Source organism: Pleurodeles waltl, chromosome 5 (assembly GCF_031143425.1).
Source record: "Pleurodeles waltl isolate 20211129_DDA chromosome 5, aPleWal1.hap1.20221129, whole genome shotgun sequence".
Classification (NCBI taxonomy): domain Eukaryota; kingdom Metazoa; phylum Chordata; class Amphibia; order Caudata; family Salamandridae; genus Pleurodeles; species Pleurodeles waltl.
This window is the reverse complement of record NC_090444.1, coordinates 776,670,768-776,694,854: the sequence shown is the minus strand read 5'-3', so window position 1 is coordinate 776,694,854 and position 24,087 is coordinate 776,670,768. Positions and strand designations below refer to the sequence as shown.

At 41.3% G+C, this 24,087-nt stretch overlaps 1 protein-coding gene across 5 annotated transcripts in view; it reads right to left on the bottom strand.

The window, feature by feature from the left end:
* The window catches only part of RRBP1 (ribosome binding protein 1), a 287,797-nt gene extending 266,153 nt beyond the window's left edge, over nt 1–21,644 (bottom strand). For 3 of the 5 annotated variants that reach the window (XM_069234754.1, XM_069234756.1, XM_069234753.1), the window contains exons 1-2: nt 21,465–21,644; nt 718–1,482 (exon numbers count right to left, since the gene is read on the bottom strand). In XM_069234754.1, coding sequence (XP_069090855.1) covers nt 718–1,462 — 745 coding nt within the window. In that variant the 5' untranslated portion in view covers nt 1,463–1,482; nt 21,465–21,644. Of the gene's footprint in view, nt 1–717; nt 1,483–20,460; nt 20,570–21,464 lie in introns of those variants that run through there. The other 2 variants (XM_069234752.1, XM_069234755.1) reach the window with 2 other exon arrangements.
* Between the last annotated feature and the right edge of the window lie 2,443 nt (nt 21,645–24,087).

Genomic DNA, 24,087 nt, shown 5'->3' with positions numbered 1-24,087 from the left:
CTTTTTTATGTGGATGAGCACAAGTGGTCAGACTTAATGATATCTTCCGCACTGCTGGAGAGCCAATAGGTAAAGTTGGATGACCCAATCCCCCATGCTCTAGCAGGTGGAAGCAAAATGTGACTGGCCAATGGATGCTAAGGGAAGACCCAAAGACCTCTATGCCAGTGGATATGCGTTCATTTTGTATATTGCATGAACTAAGTGGGACAGCTAAAACGGTGTTTGGACGAGATGTAAAAATGCATTATAACTGAATGTCACCCTAAGGACACGACAGCCAGTAAAGGGGGTTATGAAACACTGCAGGAGATTAGTGGCTTCCAAGATAGGGAGAGGAGGATACAGTTTGCAACGGGAGGAAGGGCATTTATCGTCAGCAAGGGGTAAATGGAGGCTTCAGCAAAAAATGAGCTAATACTTCGTTAAGCAAGTGGTCAGTGAGGACTAGTACCGTAAGTAAAGTTCGGCTCGAGCCTGCAAACGTAGATTAAGACAATAAGAAAAACAGATCACTCTCAAACAAGATTCTGACGAAGAATGGTTTACTAAGGTCCCAGTTTTCACCCTCCAAACTGAACAAAGTTAAGTTACACACATGGGCTTTGCCCCTGTTAATATGACACATTAGCTTCACCTTTCTGCCCCTTTATAAAAGGATCATAAGTAATCACTCCCTTTTCCTGCTGCCTAAAAAACAAAGCTACATATTCTTACTTGATTCAGCTTTTTTCTTTGGTACAGTCTTCTTCTTAGCAGGAGCAGCTTCCTGCTTTGGCTCTTCCGGAATAACTTCAACCTTCTTAGCAGGCACAGAAGTAACTTCAACCTTCTTAACAGGTAGCAAGGGCACTTCATTCTTCTTAGCAGGAGGTGGAACAGCAAGTGGAGCACTAGACTGTGATGTTACTGGGGGTACAGCAAGAATAGGCACTTCTTTAGCAACTACCTCTACAATGGGAGAAGGCTTTGAAGTGGAAATCTGACTTGTAGCCACTGGGGTTGTATGAGCAGGCTCCACCTTGGCAATTTTCTTTTCCTTTCTCTTCTTGTCTTTGGGAGATGGAACAGGTTTCTCCTGAATGGGAGGAGGTGGAGGAGCCGAAACGGTCACAGCAAGGGGCTCGGGTATGAGAAATTCAGTTATCACTTCCGGCTCAGAATCCAGTTCCTTGGAAGAGTCATTCATTTCTTGGGCTGAATCCTGTTCCGGTATTTTCCCATTTGGTTTGTCATCCCGCTTCTTGGATTTGCCTTTTTTATCAACGGTTTTCTCTTTTTTCTTCTTCTCCACTTTCGGCAGCTGGGTCTTTTCAAGCACCCTCCTCTGTTTGGCCAGGGCTTCCTCATAGGAGGTTTCCTTCATTGAGAAAGTGGAGACAAGAAAGATTCCAATGGCGGAAATCACCATGAAACCGCCAAAGACCATTACGCCTAATGTCTGGGGATCGTACAAATCCATTTTGGTTCAATTTGCTCTACCTGAAAAGAAAAAACAATAATAGTTATAAAAAACTACCGGATTTAACAGTGATTTATTGAAAATGTATGACAAAACAGCTAACAGCCTTAAAGAGCAATCTCAAGCAGGTTTAATATTACTTTGTATCTCACAACAGTTTTTAGCTCAGTTATTTAAATAGATATTTCATACAAATTATCTTTAATAGCCGCAGTTACAGCATATTGGAGGTGGTATTGTACAACAAATATTTTAAAATGTTTCACAAGAGAAGAAATGTTTTGTTTCTGAAGTAAAATACAAGCATATTGTTTAAGCGACATATTTAGCAGAGTGCTCTTGGGAATGATTAAGAGGTGACAGAACAACATGAAGTTTGCTAAAACCGCAAGAAGCATTCCTTTGTTTTCCCAAACTGGTTACCAGAGCACGTTAAAAAAAAAAAAAAAAAAAAACATTGGCTAAAATACAGGTACGCTCAGCTTAACATGACAATACTATTGGATTTACGGCACGAGTCGGACATCAGCAGCAAAGGCGATGAGAAAAAAGGAGGCTTTTATCAAATTTGATATTTTGTACTTCAGCCAGCCAATTTAATCGGCCCAATATACCATAAGGCTTCCTAAAAGTACTTGTACCTCAACTCAGAGAAACACTGGTAAGACGGTACGGCTGATAAAACACTCTAACTAACTTTTTATGGTCTCTTTGGTTAAAAAAGTTTTGTAGAATCTATTCTTTCTAAGAATCTTCCAAGATATAAAATGTTTTTATCCATATTCGAGAGATGACATTTCTGAGACACATACAGCACAAATGAGATTTAAGTGTATGAGCAAGGTTTCACAGAGACAATTAAAGTTAATTCATGGTTCGGCTACCAACCAACTCTATAAAACTCTTTAAGGATACCCGCTGGGCACAATGGAGTGAAAATAAAAACGGAAATGTGTGCTGTAGTTTTAAAACTGCACCTCTTCTTTTAGAAGTTGATTCACAAGGAATCTGGGCCCCAAAAATTACTGAATCCATTGTTCACGCTTAAAAGCTGATAAAATCAGATTTTCCCAAAAGCACACAATATTTCACCGACGATTAAGGAGCATTTACTGGTAATGTGCGCACCGTAAATGCTAATGATTGAACATCTGGTATACCGGAAAGCTTGAGATAAAACACCAGTACTGTGTTCTACCAGATAAAACTAGTGTTCATGCACCCTTATAGGCAATGGATTCTTAGCATCATACATTACAAGTGAAATAAAAAAGCCAGAAAACACACTTTATCCTGGTTTTTGTTTTTATATACTATAACCTTTACCAGTGCTTGGCCTTTGGGAATGTTTGCTGTCTGCGTAGGAAAACTTTTATCCAATTAAAATAAAATTCAAAGACTTGTGTCTTTCCAGTGCCCCACGTTTGTATTCTCAGACCCTGGCGTGAAGACTGTTGTTCCTAATGCAAAGGCTCTGTAGGTAGGGTGGGTGTGTTTCCTTGTAAAATCCCACTATCTATGGGCAGATTTTCATGTCCAAATTAAAAGGTAGGGCTTGACAGCTTACATCTACAGTTCTGGTTGTACAGGACTAAGCTTGCTAAGCATGGTTTTTCCAAAGGACTTTGCTCCAAAGGAAGTCAGGTCTTCTAATCTTCCACTAGTTTTAGTCTGTCTTTTCTACCAAAAATACTGATGGCTGTTTGCATGGAGAATAGTTGAAGAGAAATGGAAGGAATATAGGATCTTAGACAAAGAGCTACCAGAAAGAGAATCCAGAGCGAGACAAGCTATATGCTTCAAATCAGTAAGTGTTGGCTGACACTTTTGCCTTGTTCGGAGTCCTACTTTACTACTCTGCTTATGCACTCTCGCATAAATGCATGCTAAGTGGGAGTTAATTATCTAAAGGTGAAAGTAATTTGCTCCAGTAGGCATGGACTTCAAGCGTATAATAGTAAGGAGATCCGCAGTAAAAGAGGTTGCATCAAAACCCTTCTCTCAAAGAAAGATTAATGAAGCAAACACCCGAAGGAAGAGTCATGCTAAAAACGCATGTAAAGGAGACGCACACATACAAGCTGTATCTGTTACTGAGAGACACAGGATTTAGAGAAAATATGAACGGGGGTGATAGAGATATGGTGAGCAAAGACCAAAGCTAATCGCACAAACTGGTTCAATGCAAGATAAGCTGTGGAGACAGCAAGAAAGAAATCAAACGATCAACGGTTTTCCACTTCTCAGGAAAGGCAAATCAATATCTCACCTGTCCCTCCGCTGTTTTTATCAAATTGCATTTAAATGCAATAGTCTTAGAAAAACACATTGTGCTCAATTCACAAATGTGAATCAGTAAGTTAATTTTCTGCACAAATGTGTAAATCTCTACATAAATTCACCAACACCGGATAGAAGATGTATGCCTATTAGCATGAATAAGTGTTCCCACTCTGTACATAAGGGGCTGGGACGAACACTACCTAAAATAAGGCAATGTTACTAGTGAAGTTATAGATGTATTGTATGCATTTATACATCAAATGCAGTTTGACGCACAGTAGGTGGAAATCTCTCCATACACTGTGTAGAACTACACATTACAAAGAATAGAGAAACAGATTTCCAGAGCAAATAATATATAATAATCTTTGCTACCAGGAGCACATAAACAGAGACCACGTGAAGGGCTCTACTCTCCTCCCCTTGTACTGTGATGTATTGTGGACATCAGGCAAACAGTTGTGTTGTGTGTCTGTCACACACTGTGTTATGTCCGAGTTCACACAGTATGTTATGTCCGAGTGTACATAGTGTTTAATGTGAGAAGGGATGTTCTTTACGTAGCAATCTACTTATTTGCAATTTTCAACGTATGTTCATGTTTTATATAGTGTCATTTGAATAGGTGTGTATGGTTATATAACCACGTTAACATACAATTATTTTTATGTTTATTTTACTATTTTATTTGTATAATGTGATGTATATGGATGTATGCAATGTCTCTAGTTATTTTACCTTTCCATGTTAATTTTAAGGGGTTTTGGTTTTATTTTTAAATATTGTTTAACATTTGTATTACGTGATTTGTATAGGAGTCTCTAAGGTCTAAAGTTATATGACCATTTTTTGTATTATATTTATTTTTGGTGATGGGCTTTGTGCTGGTAGTGTTATTCCCTGGCTCTACTGACTAGTATGGGATTTTCTTTGCAATAGCTTTGAATGACAATATGGGGTGTGAAACGTCCCTAAAGGTTTGGCTGAAATATATCTCAGCCGGATTGTGCTGTAGTACTATTGGAGTACACCCGGTTGAAACTAGTGAAGAACATCTGGAAAAACTTTATGTAGTTTTGTTTTTGTATTTCCATGTCCCTCCCCTATCATTCTCCTTCATTTTCTCCCTCCTCCTCCCCTCACCTTTGCCAATCCCATATGCACCTCTGAAACACAGGACTACAGTTACATAGTGCAACTCCTGCTCAGAGAACTCTGGTAAGATACAAGTTAGATGTAGATCTACGCCTGTGCCTCTGTGAATTGCATTTATGATTATGTGAACCAGTAGCACAGGAGTAAAAATAATAATAATAATAAAAAAGCTACTTTAAGGTTACATTTTGGTCACTAATTAAAATAAATGGAAAGAAAAATAGACATCCTGCAGAGTGGCCAAGTAAGAAACTTTGCAGTATTTGACCTAACAAACGACTTTTAATTGCATTTCTGAACAAACAATGCTAGCAGTCTCATCTTGAGCATTTCTTTGGCATAGACAAGTTCTCCCCAACTCAAGTTCCAGGACTACTATTCTACAAGTGGTTTTCTTTTTATTGGAAGGCATGAATGTAGAAAAAAATGCCTTTTGCTTGATCCACCTCTATTCTTTTGATCTGATGTTGCTGTTTTTGACTTTGCGCACTGGCACTCTGCTGATCAGCCGACGTGCACGTGCTTGGACCCATAAAGCAAGTTGAAATTGGCTATGCTCCTAATTGGCCTATGCAACTTACCTATTCATCCCTACTTTATGGTAAAAATGTACCCAGGGCCTGTATATTAAATGCTATTAGTGGACAGTTGCATATCTGCGCCACCACTAAAGTGACAGTCCAAACATGACAGCATGCCTGCCAACAATAACCTTCAAGCACAGGTTTACACTTGAAAATTGAGCTTTAAAAATAGACCCCGTTGACTGGCCTAAACATGCCTTTTAAATATCAATAAATCAGGCCCAAGTAGGCCTTAATGCCTAAAAAGGTAAGGTGCATGCACACGTTGAGGACACATTGTGTATTGCCTCATAAATTCAACTCATATTACTGAAGAAAACTCAGTAGGCACAATTTTAACAGCTACGGATTAGAGTACCGTTAAATATATTTGTTTACAACTACTACTCATTATAAAAACAGTATAGCATAAACCATACGTAAAGATCCACTTTCCAATTCATGAGTCATTCCTCTTCCCACACTCAAAATGGTAATAATGTTTCAACCTTCGCTCACCTCTAGATGCAATTGCTTTAGATACTCTTAAGAGTGGGTAAATGAAACTTTCTATATAGCCCTACAGCCACTGTAAAGCAAAGTAACATCCCATGGGATAATGTCAATGCTATATAAAAAATAAAAAAAAACAAAAGGCATATGCCAAGAATAATTTTCTCATAAAGCCACTTCTACTTGTTGAGCATTTACCAAAAGATTAATCCTTGTCTACAGATATCTGCACCACTTGCTAGCCTATCATTATTTCAGCTCTATTTACTTTTCCTTTGCAATGGTGACAATTGTTTGAATACCCTCATTGTTACACAGAGTCTAAACTCAAAACCCTATTACACAATTGATTTCCTGGATTTCAAATTTACTGCTAACAAACCCAATAATGAGACGTTTCCACAAGAGACTTTCTCAATAGAGCTACTACTTTCAGTGGAAAGAGGCTAAAAGATATTAACAAAATCTCTAAGGTGAAAGTGTGTGTTCTCTGTCACAGAACCATGGAAGGCTGAAAAATACCACCTTGCCTCAAATTTCTGTCAAGAACACTAATCAGTTCAGCCTAAAGAGCAGGGGTGTTGGGATGGGTATCATAAAAAGATCAAGCTGTGAAGAATATTATCAAACATTGATGCATCAATTTCAAGTTCAAACAGAATAACATTAGGCAACAGAGGCAGCCAAAAGACTTACTAATAATCTAAAAATCTGCTTACCCAAGCAACAAGACCATATTTTTGCAACTGTCAATTACAGAGGACTACACCAAGAAGGAAAAGGAGCTGGTTCATTTGATCTCTTGCTCCTCTTTGATTTCACTGTGGTGTAAAAAAGTGTAAATTCTGTCAGCTGGTTCAACTACCACCAAGTTGGGCCACATTAAAAGAAGACTACTTATTACAAAATCAAATGTGCTGACCACACTGAAGGTCAGTCGTTTACAAAAGGGATTATTTAGGTTTGGTGCATGTTCAAATTGTGGCAACAGATTGACGGCAAGTTTAGAAAATGAAGTGGCAGTGAAGGGCACAGGCAGATCCCAGCACTAGTGCCATTCCCAAACAATAGTTTATAAATCTGAAGAGCTTTCCAAAGAAGCATACCAAAAAGAATCTACTCTTCAGAGACTACAATTTGCTGGATGAAAAAAAATGTCCCATTGACAGTTTTGCAACACGCTAATACTGCAGAAGCCCTCTACGTCCTGCCCTGATAATTAATGAAGACCTATCACTGTATGTAGCAAATGTGAAGAAAGGTATTTCATTTTGAGTTTTATATGCTTCTCCTGCATCACAAATCTGCCTTAAACTATGCAAGTAAACAAAGAAATTAAGATTATAATGGCCACCACAAAAAACTAAATTTCAAAGAGATTCTAGCATCAATCGTGGTTGAATGTGATTGCGCTTCTGAATTTTTTGATTGTTGGAAAAAATAAATGTAAATATAAGGAGAATGTTACCCAGGTTGGTATACATATTTTCCAACTTGGCAACAAGTGTCTAAAGAGATATGACGGCAGAGTATACAATATTTGGACATTTTCGTGTGGGATATAGGCAAGAAGGCTTCCTATCTTGGCACAATTAAATTACATATACAGCTTAGTGGTTTTGAATTTGCTGATCTATTGAATGAAAGAGGCCTTTAAAAGCTCCATTACACTTTGTTACGGATGAGTTCTAGCACAAGTAGTCAAGCCATATGTATATGCATCACGGATTGAGTGCGGCTCATTTCACAAAGAAACTGATTTGGTTTAGGGACTGAACATGAAATGACATTTGCTTCCAACATCAATATTGTTGCTTAAAACTTGGTACGATTTCTCTAAAAGAGTTCACTGTGGGTTAATGCCAACATAAGGCATCCCCTAAAAACATTTTTAATGGAAACCATGCATGGTGGCTGGCATTCACTAGATGAAGCTAATTTTACAAGGTAAACCTCTTGTCTTCTTTGAAGTGAAGTCTTAATTTAATCTGTTGGGGAATTAACACGTTGGCTACTTCGTTTTACAGGATATTGTAAAATGACTTGTAAATGATGAAAGGAACATTTCAACTTCTTTATCCAGGGTGGTTAGTGTTAACTCGTTTACTTTCCTGCATCCAATGTTATAGGTGAATGAAGAACAGCATGGAAGATACATTGACAAGACAAGGAGGCATGGGTGGAGTAAATCAGCATGGATTAACCATAGACCCAATAGTTTATGACTGTAAATGAACTGCAATTATTATTCTTTAGACCTGATCTTGAAATTATCTTAGGAGAGGTTGGGTGTTTCATAAGTTGTGGGCTCCAGTTCTTATACACATGCTAGGATATCTTTGAAAGCGATGTATGTCGGGGCTATAAAAATTAGAGTGGTACTTTCAAACACTTGTTTTTAAATTGTATTCCACTCACAGCATTACAGGACTAAGGTTTCACAAATACTTTGGCTACTATCTGCTGGCCATGGCACATAAAAAAATACACTTTTGCTGAGATTACTAAACCCTGACGATTTCCGGCAGATTCCAAGCTATGAAGGAAAATACATGTTTTACCCATGCAGCCTTTGGGGACAAAAGCGTGTGTTTTGGACTCTACAAATTGATACAGATCTTCACTAAAGGGGAACTGGTCTAAAATTTAAGTAAATCAGCATATCCTTAGACATCTAAAACAATGTAGGTAAATACAAAACCATGTTAGGCGATTTTATTTATGAATAATTTAAATGCTTACTATCATTTCTGAATGCATCAACATCATTTTTTGCGTGTTTTTCCCCACCCATTTTACATTTTTTTTTTTTTTTTTAAATAAGGTGGCCCCTTGTAGGTTATGCAACAGAGAAGTCTTTGATCTTTCTGTATTCAATGTGTATTTAATGTTCAAGTATTTCCCTCTTAGTAGTTTAATAGAGATTAAATAATCACAATGTGTGTATTCAGCTTTACATTATTGCTATGTTTTTGTTACTTTAACATTTATCTTTGGCTATACTAATACCTTTTAGGTCTGGTGTTAGCAAAGACCTTTTGATTTTTCTAAATATATATGTATAATATACTTACTTAAAGGCACTTTCAGCCACCTCTCTTCTCCTTGTGTCATTCATATTTTGCTTCCGCCCTGTACAGCATAGCCAAGGGGTCAGCCTACTTCAGCCACTGGTTAACTTTACTCCGAGTGACTGCACTTCACTCTCTCCCATTGAGCACATCCACACTCAAGGGAGTTCCCTTCAGTGCCTTTGTTTTTACTTGCCCCCGGGTCTGCCCCCGGGTTTACAGCTTGAGGTGAAAAAAGGATACTTTATACCAGTTGTAAGCACAAGCCACATTTCATGCTTTAAGTTCCTGGCAATGCTGTCGTAAATTACTTTTGGAGTGTCCTTTGTTTATCTGATTACAGATATTTCTCAGCATAACAGGATTTACCCATTTTAAACTGTTCTGCATTAAGTTACCCTGTGTTTTTCCTATGCATGAAATACACAAACTGAAAGCTTCAATATTATACATCTGAATAAATAAGCAGGCATTTCTACAGAACACATTTATTTTGGACTCAACCTTACCTTTCTGTTTTTTTAATAAACGTTGTCCAGGAAAAGCAAAGTCTTTATTGTTTTTATTTTGCAGCACTTGTATACATCCATCCACCCTCCGTCCCTCAAAGGCAAGAGGATAGCAAAAGCATTGGCTTTTTTAGGTCTACATTAGCCAAGACCTTTTGATTTTACTAAAATTGTGTGTATGACAGTTACCTATAATCGTTTTCAGCCACACTTCATCAATTTGTCTGTAGCTGGTCATTCACATTTTTCTCCAACCCACTCAAGCATGCATCGAGGGGCAGTGGATAAGCGCAGCCCAGCCACTAGCTAACTTAATTATGAATTAGGCCATGCTGCCCTTAAGCAAGGAGCACATCCACACACTAAGTAGTTCCCTTCAGTGCCAGGTAGTACTAGTAATATGTGCTTTTTTTTTTTAGGCTTAAAAGCGTTTTAGCCTTTAGTGAATGTTATTTTTAAGATTCACAAATGCCTGCTAGCTTCCCAAACAGTAAAGTTTTGCAAAACCCATGAGAAAACAAAACTAGAATTGCCAAAAGGCTGGCAGACAAGGCCAGATCTATTGGCTTTATAAATGTTTGTTTGAAAATGCTTCCAAGTGTTTGCGTATAAAAAGCACACTACAACTCTCACCATAAAAAAGTACACTTCCTGAACTGTACAAACTTGCTCAGTCTTAAAGTGTGCCATTTTCATTTCTGCTGAATACTAGGTAGTCGTCAGTGGAAGTGGTCGCTGTTTACTCAAAGGAGTAGTCCCTTGGTGGGCAAATTCCAACAGAACTTCTATATTATGTTGAAGTATGCGCTCTTGTTATATGCAATATGTTGAAATAGTTATTTATGCCATGTTTATGTACACGTTTTCCTAAATGCTTTTATAATACACAAATCCTTTCCTCAATCTTTAGTACTTGCTTTTCAGTGTCTGTGCATTTTTGTTTTACCACTGGGGGCAATTTTTATGCTTTTCAGTAAATGAAGATTCCCTGCGTTTTTGTTTCCTTAAACCAGTTGTCTGCACCTTTATTTAAATAATGTATACAAGCACTACGAAAGAAAGCTTTTCAGCCATAGGGGTCGTCGGTCACATAATTTACACTCTGCCAATTTTACTCGAGCTTAGTTGCAGCCCAGACTTCAACGGTGGAAAATTCGGGGCATTTTATGAAAAAAGCTCATGCATGTCCTTAATGCTTCTAACAGATTTTACCTCACAGATTTTCATTCACCCTTAAAATTACACACATTGTTGGCTTGATCCCTAGAGTATTTTGCAATTCCACAAAATATTTCCCTATACTATGGCAAATCTGTGTCTGGGGATGTTATATTCTTCCCCTTCCCTATTGCGTTCTCTCGGGAGGGATTCACGATCATGACACTTGATTTCTACACTGTGCAGTTCCTGTTGCATGGTTTGCAGGTCCTTCCACAAGGTAAGGATTTGAACGTCATGTTTACCTTTTCAGTAACTGAATGCTTTTGTTTGAATAGACTTTATTGCATTTAGAGGAGAACTGCATGAGTCAGTGAGTGCCTTGCAAAGTGTTGGTTAGTTCCTTATTGAAGCTGCCTATAGACCATCTCTTTCCACGAACACTGATTCTATCTGCATTTTAGCTGTTTTGCAGATAGTAATTTGTTTTGTTGTAGGGTTACATATGCGTCTTGCAGAACGTTTGCCTTGTTCCATCAGAAAGAATGCCTACCGCATTACTAGCTTTATCAACGTTAACCATATGTTGAGGTCCTGAGTTCTCTGAGATTTAAAATAATACAAAATATATATATATTTTTTTTTTAAACACCCTTGCCAAACTACAGTGTGCAATAACTTTCAAATTTTTTATTGAGCCATTGATCGGTCTCTTCTCCCTTAGCAAAGAAAACTACGTTGTACAAACTAGTTTGCTCGTATGCAGCACGAAGGCAGTAACTTGCAGCTTTTTAAAAAAAAAACAATTTGCATTGTTGTAGGCTTAAAAAAAAACTACAAAATGCACAAAAAGTCCTTTGTATAATACCAGACAATTGAGCATGCAATTAGTGATCCTACTGCAATCAGCCTAATCACTGCTGATTCTGCTGAGTAGCAAACTCCTTCGTCAGACCCTGCCACAGAGCTGCATTCGTTGGTCAATAACTGCAGATGAGCGCGTGCATCCATTTCGGTCTCCCGTATTGGCTAAAGAGTTTTCAACATACTGGTGGTCCAAACTCTCTTCTAATCTCATAGGAACAATCAATAGATAAATTAAAAATTAATGTTCCTCTTGAAGGGCACCAAAAACCGCCGGCTGTAGTTCGGTGGATGCGAGCGTCGGTGGCGAGAGCGAGGTTGGCGGAGCGGAGTTGTCGGTTGGGAGTGTGGCAGGTGAGTCGCTCATTGAGGTAGGCAGGGCCAGCGTTGTTGGAGTGCTTTGTGAATGTGGATGAGGAGTTTAAAGGTGATCCTCTTGTTGGGGGGAGCCAGTGTAGGTCTCTTAGGTGGGCTGAGATGTTGTTGCGGTGTGGGATGTCGAGGATGAGGCACGCAGAGGCCTTCTGTATACGCTGCCGTTTTTCTGGAGCGTGGGCGTGGTTCCCATGTAGAGTGCGTTGCCGTAGTCCAGTCTGCTGCCGACGAGGGCGTGTGTGATCGTCCTTCTTGTTTCGGTGGGGATCCATCTGAAAATCATGCGGAGGGTGTTAAAGCAGGAGGATGAGACGGCGTTGACTTGCTGGGTCATGGTGAGCGCTGAGTCTAGGATGAAACCTAAGTCGCATGCATGGTTGGTGGGCACTGGTGCGGTTCCAAGGGCAGCTGGCCACCAGGAGTCGCCCCACGCGGAGCGTTGGAGCCGAGGATGAGGATCTCCATCTTGTCTGAGTTCAGTTTTAGGCTGCTCCTCTCCATCCAGTTGGCGATGGACTTTATTCCGTCGTGGAGGTTGGTTTTGGCGGTGGCGGGGTCCTTGGCGAGTGAGAGGATCAGCTGGGTGTCGTCTGTGTAGGAGATGATGTTGGCGGCGGTGCTATGCAGATGTTAAAAAGGATTGGGCCGAGCGAGGATCCCTGGGGAACGCCGCAGATGGTCTTGGTTGCTTCAGAGAGGAAGGCGGACTCTGTGGGGTCTGCCGGAGAGGAAAGATGTGTTCCAGTCCAGGGCTGTGTGGCGGATTCCTGTGTTGTGGAGGCATGTACAGAGGGTGTGGTGACAGACGGTGTTGAAGGCGGCCAGGAGGATAAGGGCTGCAGTATCGCCTTTGTCGAGCATGGTCCTGATGTCGTCGGTTGCGGCGATGAGGGCGGTCTCAGTGCTGTGGTTTTTCCGGAATCCGGATTGGGAGGCGTCCAGCGTATTGTTGTCCTCCAGGAAGCGAGTCAGTTGGCCGTTGACTATCTTCTCTATGACCTTCGCCGGGAAGGGGAGGAGGGAGATGGGTCGCTAGTTCTTGAGATCTGCGGGGTCCACTTTGGGTTTCTTTAGCAGGGCGTTGACTTCGGCGTGCTTCCAGCTCTCCGGGAAGGTGGCGGTTCTGAAGGAGCTGTCGATGGTCATGCGGAGTTGGGGGGCGATGATGGGGTTTGCTCTGTTGAATATGTGGTGAGGGCAGGGGTCAGAGGGAGATCCAGAGTGGATGGTGCTCATGGTCTTGATGGTGTCCTTGTCGTTGATCTGGGCCCAGGAGAGCAGGAGGTTGGAGTGGCTAGGTGTGTTGGGGTTAGTGGCGGCTGTGGTGTTGAAGCTGTTGTGGATATATATATATATATATATATATATATATATATATATATATACCCACATACACACACACACATACATACACACACACTGTAGTTGCCACGTCCTATGAGTATACCACCAGAAACGAGCCATCAACAGAACTTCGCTGCCACGGTTACCATTCCTAGCCATTGCTTTGCCAGTAAATACACCCAACAAAGAGTATATATGAATATCCATAGTAAGGTGGAGTTAGGGGTAACATATGTATTTTTAATACCCATAGAAAAGTGAAGAGGTAATCTTTACAAGCAGCACAACTCTAAAAACTATTTAGTTATCAAGTCAACATAACAAGAATACATGCAACGTAAACAAGTGACAATCCTGGATGTAAATGGATTGTAACGTTGTGTTATGACCCCATAAGATCAGCCACGTGTGCTACTTGATTTGGGGGGGGGGGGGGGGGAGGGAGGGCACAGCAACTTCCCATATTGCATATAAATCAGAGTCTTTGAAATAGTTACAATGTGGTTTACAGAAGGTTCACTTATTCACTCCAACACGCTCAGAATTAATGCGTAGATTAATTCTATTAGTTCAGAGGCGTGCATATGAAAAAATTAAACCAGTCCACCTTAGAACAAATAATAAACTCAGATCAACCACTTTTCTGAGAACTATAATTTATCTTTTCTCTCTTACCTAAAAACGGGCAGGAGAAGAAAAAAAATCATTAGCAGAGCAAATGGCTCTGCATCCCTCGAAGAGAATGAGCTATGTCGGTCCTGCAAGGATCTGTGACCTCCTAGGCGTCTGGCAAGCTCCAATCCCACCAACCTCACAGGCATAGTAAACTGTCCAGGGAATCACAGCCCACCTCGAGGACGTTTCATTGACAAGACATGCAAAGATTAGAGAATGGCTACTTCCTTCAACTACACCACTGAAGAGGAACAGGAGGAGAGAGAGAGTAAGCAAGGCCATGCTGGCGAACTTTGATTTGTTTTGCATTTTTTGCCAGGAAGCGAAGGTCCACTGCTTACAGACACCCCCATTCGGCTAAAATTGCCACATCACCTTTATGCAAAATATTTGTTGGCACAAATATACCATGTGCTGAGATGCTACTTCAACGTGATTACACAAGTCTGACAGCAGTTTCTAAAGTTTGTGCAATCACCGATAAGTAGCCGAGAATTGGAATTAAAGGCTGTGACAAAGCATTAAATGTCACCGATTTGCAACTGGGGTTAAAATATATTTCAAAAAAGTAAAACTGTGTGGGTTGCAGATCTAGAAAACGTACTAGGTTACTATGCAATGGAGGGATAGATGGACTTAGGCATGAAACATCTGCAGTACTTGTACTTCTGACTTCAACACCTGTAGGTAAGAACAAATCATGGACGATGGTAAGAAAGCAAGATCATATGGTTGAAAAGCCATTGGTGTACCGAGAACTTTACCTGTTAAGGTGATGAGCTCAGTGTGCTAGGGGTAAGAGTAGCATTCGACATGGCTTTGAGTGCGAAGATATATTTTCACCGGCATTGTCCACCTACCATCACTCAAGTAGTTCATCCCAGAAGGCATCTCAAAAATTATGCAAACTATTATCTCCAAGTTCTTGTTTAAAATATTCGTTTGTGATGATCTCTTATACTGATTAGCAGGATAATGGGACTAGTACAGACGAGCTGATTTGTAAATGTTTAAGTTAAAGCTAATAATAAAAAGGCCTTTATGTGAAAGTCAGTAAATATCCACGAATCACAGTTTCTGATAGAGTAAAGCAGGTAACCCGAATATTATAATCGCAGCACTTCAACATTAGAACATTTACCAGCATGGAATATTTTTTACCATCATAAATTGATTATTAGAGCTGGGAAAGTGCACTTCAAAGGGTAGTCATAAAAAATCCAGTTAACACCTAAAACCTGTAAAGTTGTGGGTTCTCATAAACGTGCAGGTAGAGTAACTCTCTGGTGAAAGGCACTGTATATAAACCTACAAATGCAAAATTTTACATTTCCACAACATTTACTTGTGCAGATTTTCCACATAGTGGAAAGCCCGCGGAACATATGGTAACCTATAAATCCATGAAAAAAAAACATACATATTGCTTGTCCATTAAATCCTTGAAAAACCTGCATAAACAATATGGGATTTTCATCACTATACATATTGTAGATAAAGCTCAAAATCCATTAATATCAACACTATTAAAAGAAACAAAAAAATCCCAACTTATCACCTGGGACTGGAAAACCACTAGATACATTTGCTGGAAAAGGAGCAAAGAGAAAGGACTGTCAAATGCAATTGGCAAAGTTTATGGACCCAATGGTTCAGTGCTATGGCTTTTCACGCAAAGTATGTCAGGATTTGCATTTTTATTTTACATTTTGATGTTAGGATATTTTCAAACTGTTTGTTTCTGTAATATAAAGCCTGTGACTTTGTAAAATAATTGACAGCCAAAGATGTTGATAGTTAGCCACTGGATTTACTAGCCTTTTTATTGCAAACAGGAGAGCCTCTAGGTGATGTATGCTTCATATTTAAGAGTCCGGTATTTTGTACATATATCTTGAGTTAATCAGAGCCAAATAGAAATTGCCTGTTTAACCCACGCTGCAAAAGCCCATTGGTCAGTCTTAAATTAAAATAAGTTATTTGTTGAAGGGCAATCCCTTTTATTATGTTTTCAAATAATTTAAAGAACGTAAAAACAAAGACCACTTGCTTGTAAAATTAACAAAATTCTGTTTTCTAGTGGAAAACCACATTGAAGTCAACATAGGATTACGTTGTTTTATTCTTTTAATACACTTACAACAACTGCACTCATTCAGTGGCTATGGATTTAAAATAACTTAAGGTGCAAGAGTGCAGGTTTGGAAACACTCAGGATATGCATAGTATTTAAAGGATAGACTTCGAGAAAGACTGAATGAAGGTGAGGCCTTTGTTCTTCAATTAAGAGATTATTGTTTCAAAGCCTTGGGCGAGTTCTAGTGAGTGAGGGATGTAAAGTCTTCAAACAGTGATCTGTGCAAAAATATCCTGCAGCGCTAGGCTTGGCTCGAAATTAAAACATTACTGCAAAAGCCTACGTATAGCACAGAATTGTTGTGCAATTTTTTGACAAGTTGACAAAAATTGCAGCCTTTCATATTGAACTAACCTCGCAAAATACTTCACCTGAAATTAAACATTTGCACACCCCTACCACCATCTCCCTATCACACACATATATACTCAGTTTGGAGACTCCAAGCACTTCAGGGATACAAGTCCTCACGACTCTGAGGACTCCTCAAAAATGTTAACATTTTAAAGTACTGTCTTGTATGACAGCAAACCTATGTACCATTAGAAGGGCGAACTTCACCCCAGTCTTTCAAGGGTGATCAATAACTTGTTGAGGCTCACGGTCATGCCCAACTTAGACAACCAACTAGTGTTCCCAGCCATGTCCAAAGTGGCCTAAACCTTAAATAGACCCAGGCATAATCATCCAGCTCAACCCACAAGCAAGCAGGTACGTCACACTCTAATTTTCTAGTGTGCTTAAAAATGGCCCCCGCTTTAGGATTACGTGAGCAGATTTCTGTATTCAAATTCTAATGACCCACATTTGCATTCCTGAGAAGATCTATTAACTAGGCCACCACTCTACCGTGCCAATCACGCCGAAGAACTCCAATTTTACAGCTTGTGGCATAATTTTTTTTAAGACCATCCGAGTTTTGACCTAAATTATGAAAAAACATTAATGAATATTTATAAATAAATATGTAATATCCGAAAAATGGAAACCCAGCCCCAGAGTACAAGCAACCTGCATTTGCCAAATCATGCACTACTCTTATAATGCAATTGAGGAATTGGCTTATTCATGCATATTGATAATGTTTGCCGACTGAGAAGCACTTCTTACAGAGCTAAATTAATGCATCAAGATGCACAACTGTTATTCCGGCAAAGCACTTCAGCTCTCAATAACATAAGTGTCACACAAACTACAATGAGAACAGATCAACTACCTCGGTCAAAATCTCACTCAAGCTGTCATCTCCCAACTATATGAGGGGGTGATGCGGCTTTTTCCACTTCAGGTACCACATTGTTCTTTCTGAACCTCAAAGTGGTAGAGTTTGCATTAGAAAGCCGAGAAACTTCACTTTTCCAGAAGAGTCTGCACCAAGACCAACGAGCAATTCTTTTGTCCTTCAATCTGTTCTTCGGATATGGTAAAACACTGTTAACATCAATCATGGAGAATCGCAACATTCAAACTAGCGCAGATCAGCAGCAACTGGATGGTATGAGGGATTTTTGCTCTATTATACTGTGATTCTTTTACCCTACAACTCCCCAAACGTTCCACGAGGATCCTGCGGGAAGTCTAAATATGTGTCTCCTTTGAGACAAATGTGAAGCAATACTACTGTATGCTTGCGAGATGGGAAGGAAGAGGGTTTGTTAGTGTAGAGAGTACCCACGGCTGACATTCCGGGGTTTGAAAACACTTCTATGCACAAAGCTCAGCGCATTAAAACTCTTATCCTGGGAAACATATCCATATAATGAGGAAAAATACCAAACAACGGTTAATGGGAAACTGCCGCCTGGTTCTGTCATAAGAAGAGGGGCTTGTCACTTACATTGTAAGAAACGATATTTAATGGTTTAATTATGCTGAAAAAGCAGCATTAACTTTGCGCTGCTACTGTGTAGACACAACTTACTACAATAAAATCAGCTAACAAACTACCACTGCCTGTCCACAGAATAATGCAAGGGTGGCTCTTAGAATTTTTCGTTAACCAACGCATGGATATAGGTTTATGCTCACCTGTAAACAGTAAATTGCGATCAATTACTGTACATCATCCCTAAAGTATTTATATATTTAGAAGGCGGCAATATTTTAGGTGAACCCCAAGGCCTACACCCAGAGAAAGAAGCACTACTGCTTGTGACACACAGCAGCTAATCAAGGTTTATGAGAAATAGTTGAGCATTTCTCCGGGGGTAATGGGCTTAAATCCAACTGAGAATGGTAGCTTGTAAAGTAAATGTACTGAAAGGCTGCTAAAAAAAAAGAGGATAAGTAAGCTAGTGTGTAGAATAATTTCAGCCTGCCTTCACACCCCTTTACCTAGAAAAAGAGCATTCACTTCTACACAGCGAAGGATTACACTGGTTCCACGTCCTAAAATTCTAAATGCATTCACACTGCGGTTTTAAAATGGAGCTTCACTGAGTCCAACGTTTTTTCAACAACACAAACCAAACAGCATAAATAAAGAAAAAAAAACATAAAAAAGGAGGAGGCTACCTGGACCTCGAGCTTCCAGGGTGACTTTCTTATGTCTCCACAATTCAAACAGTACTCTGAGTTCATGCGCATTTGTCAATATGCGCCTGATAATAATTAACAACACATGTATTCAGCAGCACACAAATACCACAGCCGTAGGGTGACCACCGTCCTCCAAGCCATCACTGATGCCGATTCTACTCCTGGACTTGTGTATGATAGCTTAATGCATTTTGGGTATTATAGTCTGTTTTTACTTTCACTGAGCTAATTTAACTAATCACATCTGGAAAAAATGGTTTTGAGGTGAAAAATTCAGGACCCGAGACAATATCGTGAATGAGGTGGGTCACTCGACTTACTAAACACCACACTAAAGTGGCCAGTTGGAAAAAATAATTTAGGCTCAATTTTTCCAAAGAACCCTTCATTTACTTTAGAAAAACTGGCTAGTGCTAAAGAATACTTCTGAGAGCAATGTTGTGCTTAATTCTTCAAATAACCTATGTCACATAACTTCTATGCAGGGCTTTAACTGGGATGAAAATAGTGGGGGGTCTCAAAGTGTGTGGGGGGTGACCTATGTAATTAAGGTAGTGGATTAAACACAATTTCTGCAATTCCCATAGTGTGCCACTCAACTGGTGTGTTGGTTCCTCTCTGAGTTTTCTATTACTACATCCAGAAATAAAACACAACTGGCACACACCCAAAACCAGCCAGCACTATTAGCTTTGTCAATAGTTGTTAGCTGTTTAAGTTAAATCAGTAAACACAATGATTTTGTTGTAAATAATATTGAAAATGTTTAAATTCTTAAATTTAAAAACTGTGAATTAAAAATTACTGAGGCCTGTGGAAGGGGTGGTGGTCTTCAAAAAAAGTCTCAATCACTCACGTAATTGTCACTCCACATTAGACATCTTGTCACTATCTAGACAACTGTGCACCTCCTTCATGCACATTTGCACATAATCACAAGTGTAACTGGAATACGAGACCATTGTCCTGTGCTCTGCAGAGGCCAAGGATGGGACGACCATGTGTTCCGAGCACCTTTTTGGGCCCCGGTAGGCAATGTGAGAAACTCGCACTGCCTTCAGCCTCAACTCCAGCACTCGACCCCTGGCGATGACTCACTTGTGAGCACGCACTACACAAGAACAATGTGCTATACCAGCAAATTGAAAAGCACAACATAGCACTCTTAGGGCATGCAAGAAAAACGTGTGAATATAAATTACTCAGTCACTGACATGGATTACCATTAACATATTTAAAGTTGGATTGTTCAAAAGTTAGTTTAGTGCTCTTACTAGTAGAGTTGGGGACATAACTATAGGCAGCAGGATAGTAACCCATTTCAATGTACGATTTAATTACCAGTGGGTCTCAGACCCGGACGGACCCGGTGAACTTAAAGCCCTTCCTACCTGCCGAACCAGTTCTACGACGCGTCCATGTTAAGGAAACTGTACATTATGATCACTCTTACAACAGGCTGGGGGTACCAACACACATGGTTGTTCTATACTAATGCTTAAGTTCACCTTTAATACGGGTGCCTATCAGTGTGGTCGCAGCCTTAAGAAATCTGGGATAAACGCACAATCATTTGTGGACCTGCCACAGACCTGCTTCACAGTGGACACTAAACAGCTGCCACTTTCACCCACTAAGAATATTTCCCCTCCTAATTGATGATTACCCGAGAGCCACCTGAAACAAAAACGTACGATGTGTCAGTGCTCAAGCAATTGAGCCCTTAAGTGCATATCAAAAAATTAAAAACTGATTGACTGTCGCAAAAAACTGATTCACAAAGGACAGCTGGGCCACACAGCATGGGTCTTACCTGAAGTACTGAAACGTGTCCCTCACAGAGAAAGCCACGCTGGAAACGAAACTTTCGATATACGCGGAAAGGGCTGCAGTTAAGCAACGTCACCGATAGCCTTGCCTTTTAACCCTCCTCTCTCGCAGGAGAGCAGGCGGAGCGGCGGCATCCGGCACGGACTGCAGGAGCGGAGCGGAGCAACAGTTAACTCCTAAGTCCACGTCCCCGGAATCAAAGCCAGCTGCGGCGTTAAGGCACTGAGAGCAGGGTGGTGCGAAGACCCCTCCAGTGAATAGCTGGGAAACACGTTTTATATGCCTGTGGCTGCAAAGTCTCCCTTTCCTAACACGGTGTTAAAAATAAATACTACTTATTTAAAGAGTTAAGTGGCTTTCCAATCTCTGGCAATTTAATATGGAAAAATGCATTTTCCACAGACGCCTGCAGGGTTGTCCAGTCCCAGCAGGAAGCACTGAAAATGTAACATCTGGAAGACAGGCTGTGAGCTCACTTGAGACAGCTCTGCAAACAACGGCAAGGCAATTCAGACTTCCAGGAATGCGCTCCCTTTCTAATTCCCCTCAAGTAGATTATGTCAGACGATTGAAAGGAGAAAAAAAACATTCTTATCCCACCTTCATAATTAAAAATCACACTGGTGGGGGCTTCCATACGGTACCTAAACAGATCGATCCCATGTGTTCAGGGGTCAGCATTTGGAATTTGCTCGCACCCACTGCACCCACCCTGCATGCAAGGAAATGGATCAGTGAACCCAGCAATCAGTTGGTTTCACTCCTAAAGAGAAACCTGGTAAATCTGGGATACATTATGTATGATGCACTTTACCGGACCCCTTTCCCCAAGCACCAAAGCGAGAAGCAGAGCTGGGGCCCCTCCCCACACAAAAAGATCCAAGGGGATCCCCTGCAGAGAAACCGGCACCGGGGTCCCACAGCAGCTGAGATGCGCGCAGACACGAACCCAGACAAACCAGCCCCTCGGCGCCACGCTTCCTTTACCTGCAGCGGTGTGTGCGGCGGAGGGTCCCGACGGCGGAGGACTAGGTTGGCGGCGAGAAAGGAGCAGCACCCGGGCTCGAGAGATAGATTTCTGCCGCTTGCAGGCGCAGCCCTACTGTGACCCAACCGGCTCCCTCCTCTCTGCTGCTCAGCCCGACTCTGTGGAGTCGTGGCACTTTCAGTTTTTTTTTTCTTCCTTCTTACACGTCCTCGCCCAGGAAGCTTTATTGTACAAGTTTGACATGCACAAACTGACAAGCAGAGCAGAGACAGCACAAGGGCTGGCCCGAGCAAACTGGTGCCTTCCCGTCTTCAGTTCATCAAATCTATTTGGAAAAAAAAAATATTTAGGAAGATGCAGCGGAGGCTAATTAGCTAGTGTACGAAATGTATCCATGTTTCTGTTCAAATTTAACATCTAAAAAGTAATACATGCCAACATTTTCAAACTGGGAGATTTTGTAAAACAAAATCACTGGAATGTATTTGCCCCATTGTTTATATTGAAGCAGAAGCAGTTTTAGGAGGGCGACGCTTAAAATAAAGCTTTTTTTTGCTTCAGAAACTGAGTCTCCCGCTTGAATCGGGTCTTTATGCATGCATGAATAATAGTCAGTCGGCAGGCCAAACCTTGTCAATACTGGCACATTTACTAACGCATGTTGCAAATTATTGCATTGCTTTGTGGGTACATTCAAAACAGATTTAATTTTAGGGACATTTGAGTTCCATTTCTGTGTCAATCCAGTGCTATAAGGATGTGCTTTCGCAAGGCCGTATTGTGCTGCCTCTTCGTGCGGTTAGGGTAACAGCAGGCTTGGTGCCTACATTACTGCTCCAGACTCCTATGCTGCTTAACTGGCCACAAGCATCACACCTGGATCCTCTCTATTAACTCTCTCCCACTGACAGTGGGATCTACCACATATCACGCTGCCAGCGAGGGAGAGTGTACACCACCCCTCTAGGGACAAGAGGTGTGAGACCTGGTGCGTCTACTGCCCTTGGTGTCACCTAGACCGCAGCAACGCCGCTTTATGCAATATGGCCAGGTATCGCCGAGGCCTCCTACCACCAAACACCATTCACCCCCCCTCCGCGTAAGCTTGAATTAAAACCTTAGATGCTCTTCATTTTGGGATTAGGGGCTGTAAACACCCGGCTGTATTTTATTGACAAAATATTGTTAATCATAATAAAAAATTATACGCAGTAACCACAATCCTGTTCACAAAGTATTTACAGAGTTCAAGGGGTGCCTAGCCTTAACAGAGTACGCTAATAAATCAACATTCCTGTCACTGACTAAAACCATTAGTTCCTGTGTACTCAATGGTGATGGCTGTGAATGAGATCATGACTGTTTTCCCATACCCCAAACCCTACCCCTCCTTACGCTACAAATCCCAGGGGTAGGATCTCCCTCAGGGTGTTCTCATACCTTCCAGACTGATTTGCTGTGGAGGGGGCCCGGCTGCCCACTAGGATACCTACCTCGGGAGCCCAGCCACCCTGAGACTCCACCCCCCCCAAGGGCCAGTGCTCTCTTCAGACCTTCTGCGCATGTGTGGGTGGTTGGCCCTAGGGGCCAGATGCCAGCAACCGGTCGCAACCCCCGCACCCCTGTGTGTCGTCCACACTTCCCAGCCAGCACCCCTTGGAGTGTCCAATTAGCTTGTCACCCAATTTTGTAATAAGAAGGTACCCATTTATATTCCCAGTCATGATCTCACCCCGCCACAGGCCCACATCGTTGCCCGATGATGTGCCCCCCCCCCATGAAGAGGTCACATAAGCTGGGAGAGCCAGGCGAGTAAATTCTCTAAAAACATTTCATAGCCTATTTGCAAAAGATGAACTCCGTCCTGCAGAAAAAACCTGTCCCCTTTAATGCAGCCATGCGAGATCACAGCCAACTTTGGAGACCGAAACAACTTGGCCAATTTGCTATTAGTTCTTCTTACTGAGTCATTGAGGGCTTTCACTGAGATCCCGCCCCTCCAGAAAGAACGAGGAATCATGTTTGACCAAGCGAGGGCAGCCTGAGGAAATGTTTTGGCCAACCAACCAATTTCGGATATTTACAGCTCAAACAGCTGCCGGCGTCCTAGTGCAACCAAATCATTACCCCCAAGGTGCAGCACAATGATGTCCAGTGACGAGTAGCCTAAAGGGGGATTTGAATCCAGAAATGTCCTTAATTGAGTGAGCCGCAGCCCACCTCGGCCAAAGAAAGAGATGCCGAAACCAGTTCCTTGCAAATAGTTCACCTGCACGTCGGACATGGGAATGTCCGATTACCCAAACCGTGATCATACCCGCAACTCCTGCATGCACCAGAGTTTTTTGAACAGTCAAATACTTGCGCTGGTGTCTGCAAAGAGTACAAAGAAAGAGAGGTGTCAAGGACATGAGCTCACAGCATTTGCAGCCTCACATAATCGCTTGTAGCAATCCGATGACCACCTTCCAATTCTCTTAACCGCTGCTCCTGGGAAACCCATTGTGACAGCCGCTCTGGCTGCCCCTATCCTAAAGTTTGAGTACCAAAATCTGAGGCATCCAAACCCGCTGCCAGAAAGGAACACTTGAGTACCTGTGAGAATTGGTACCTGGTAAGTGG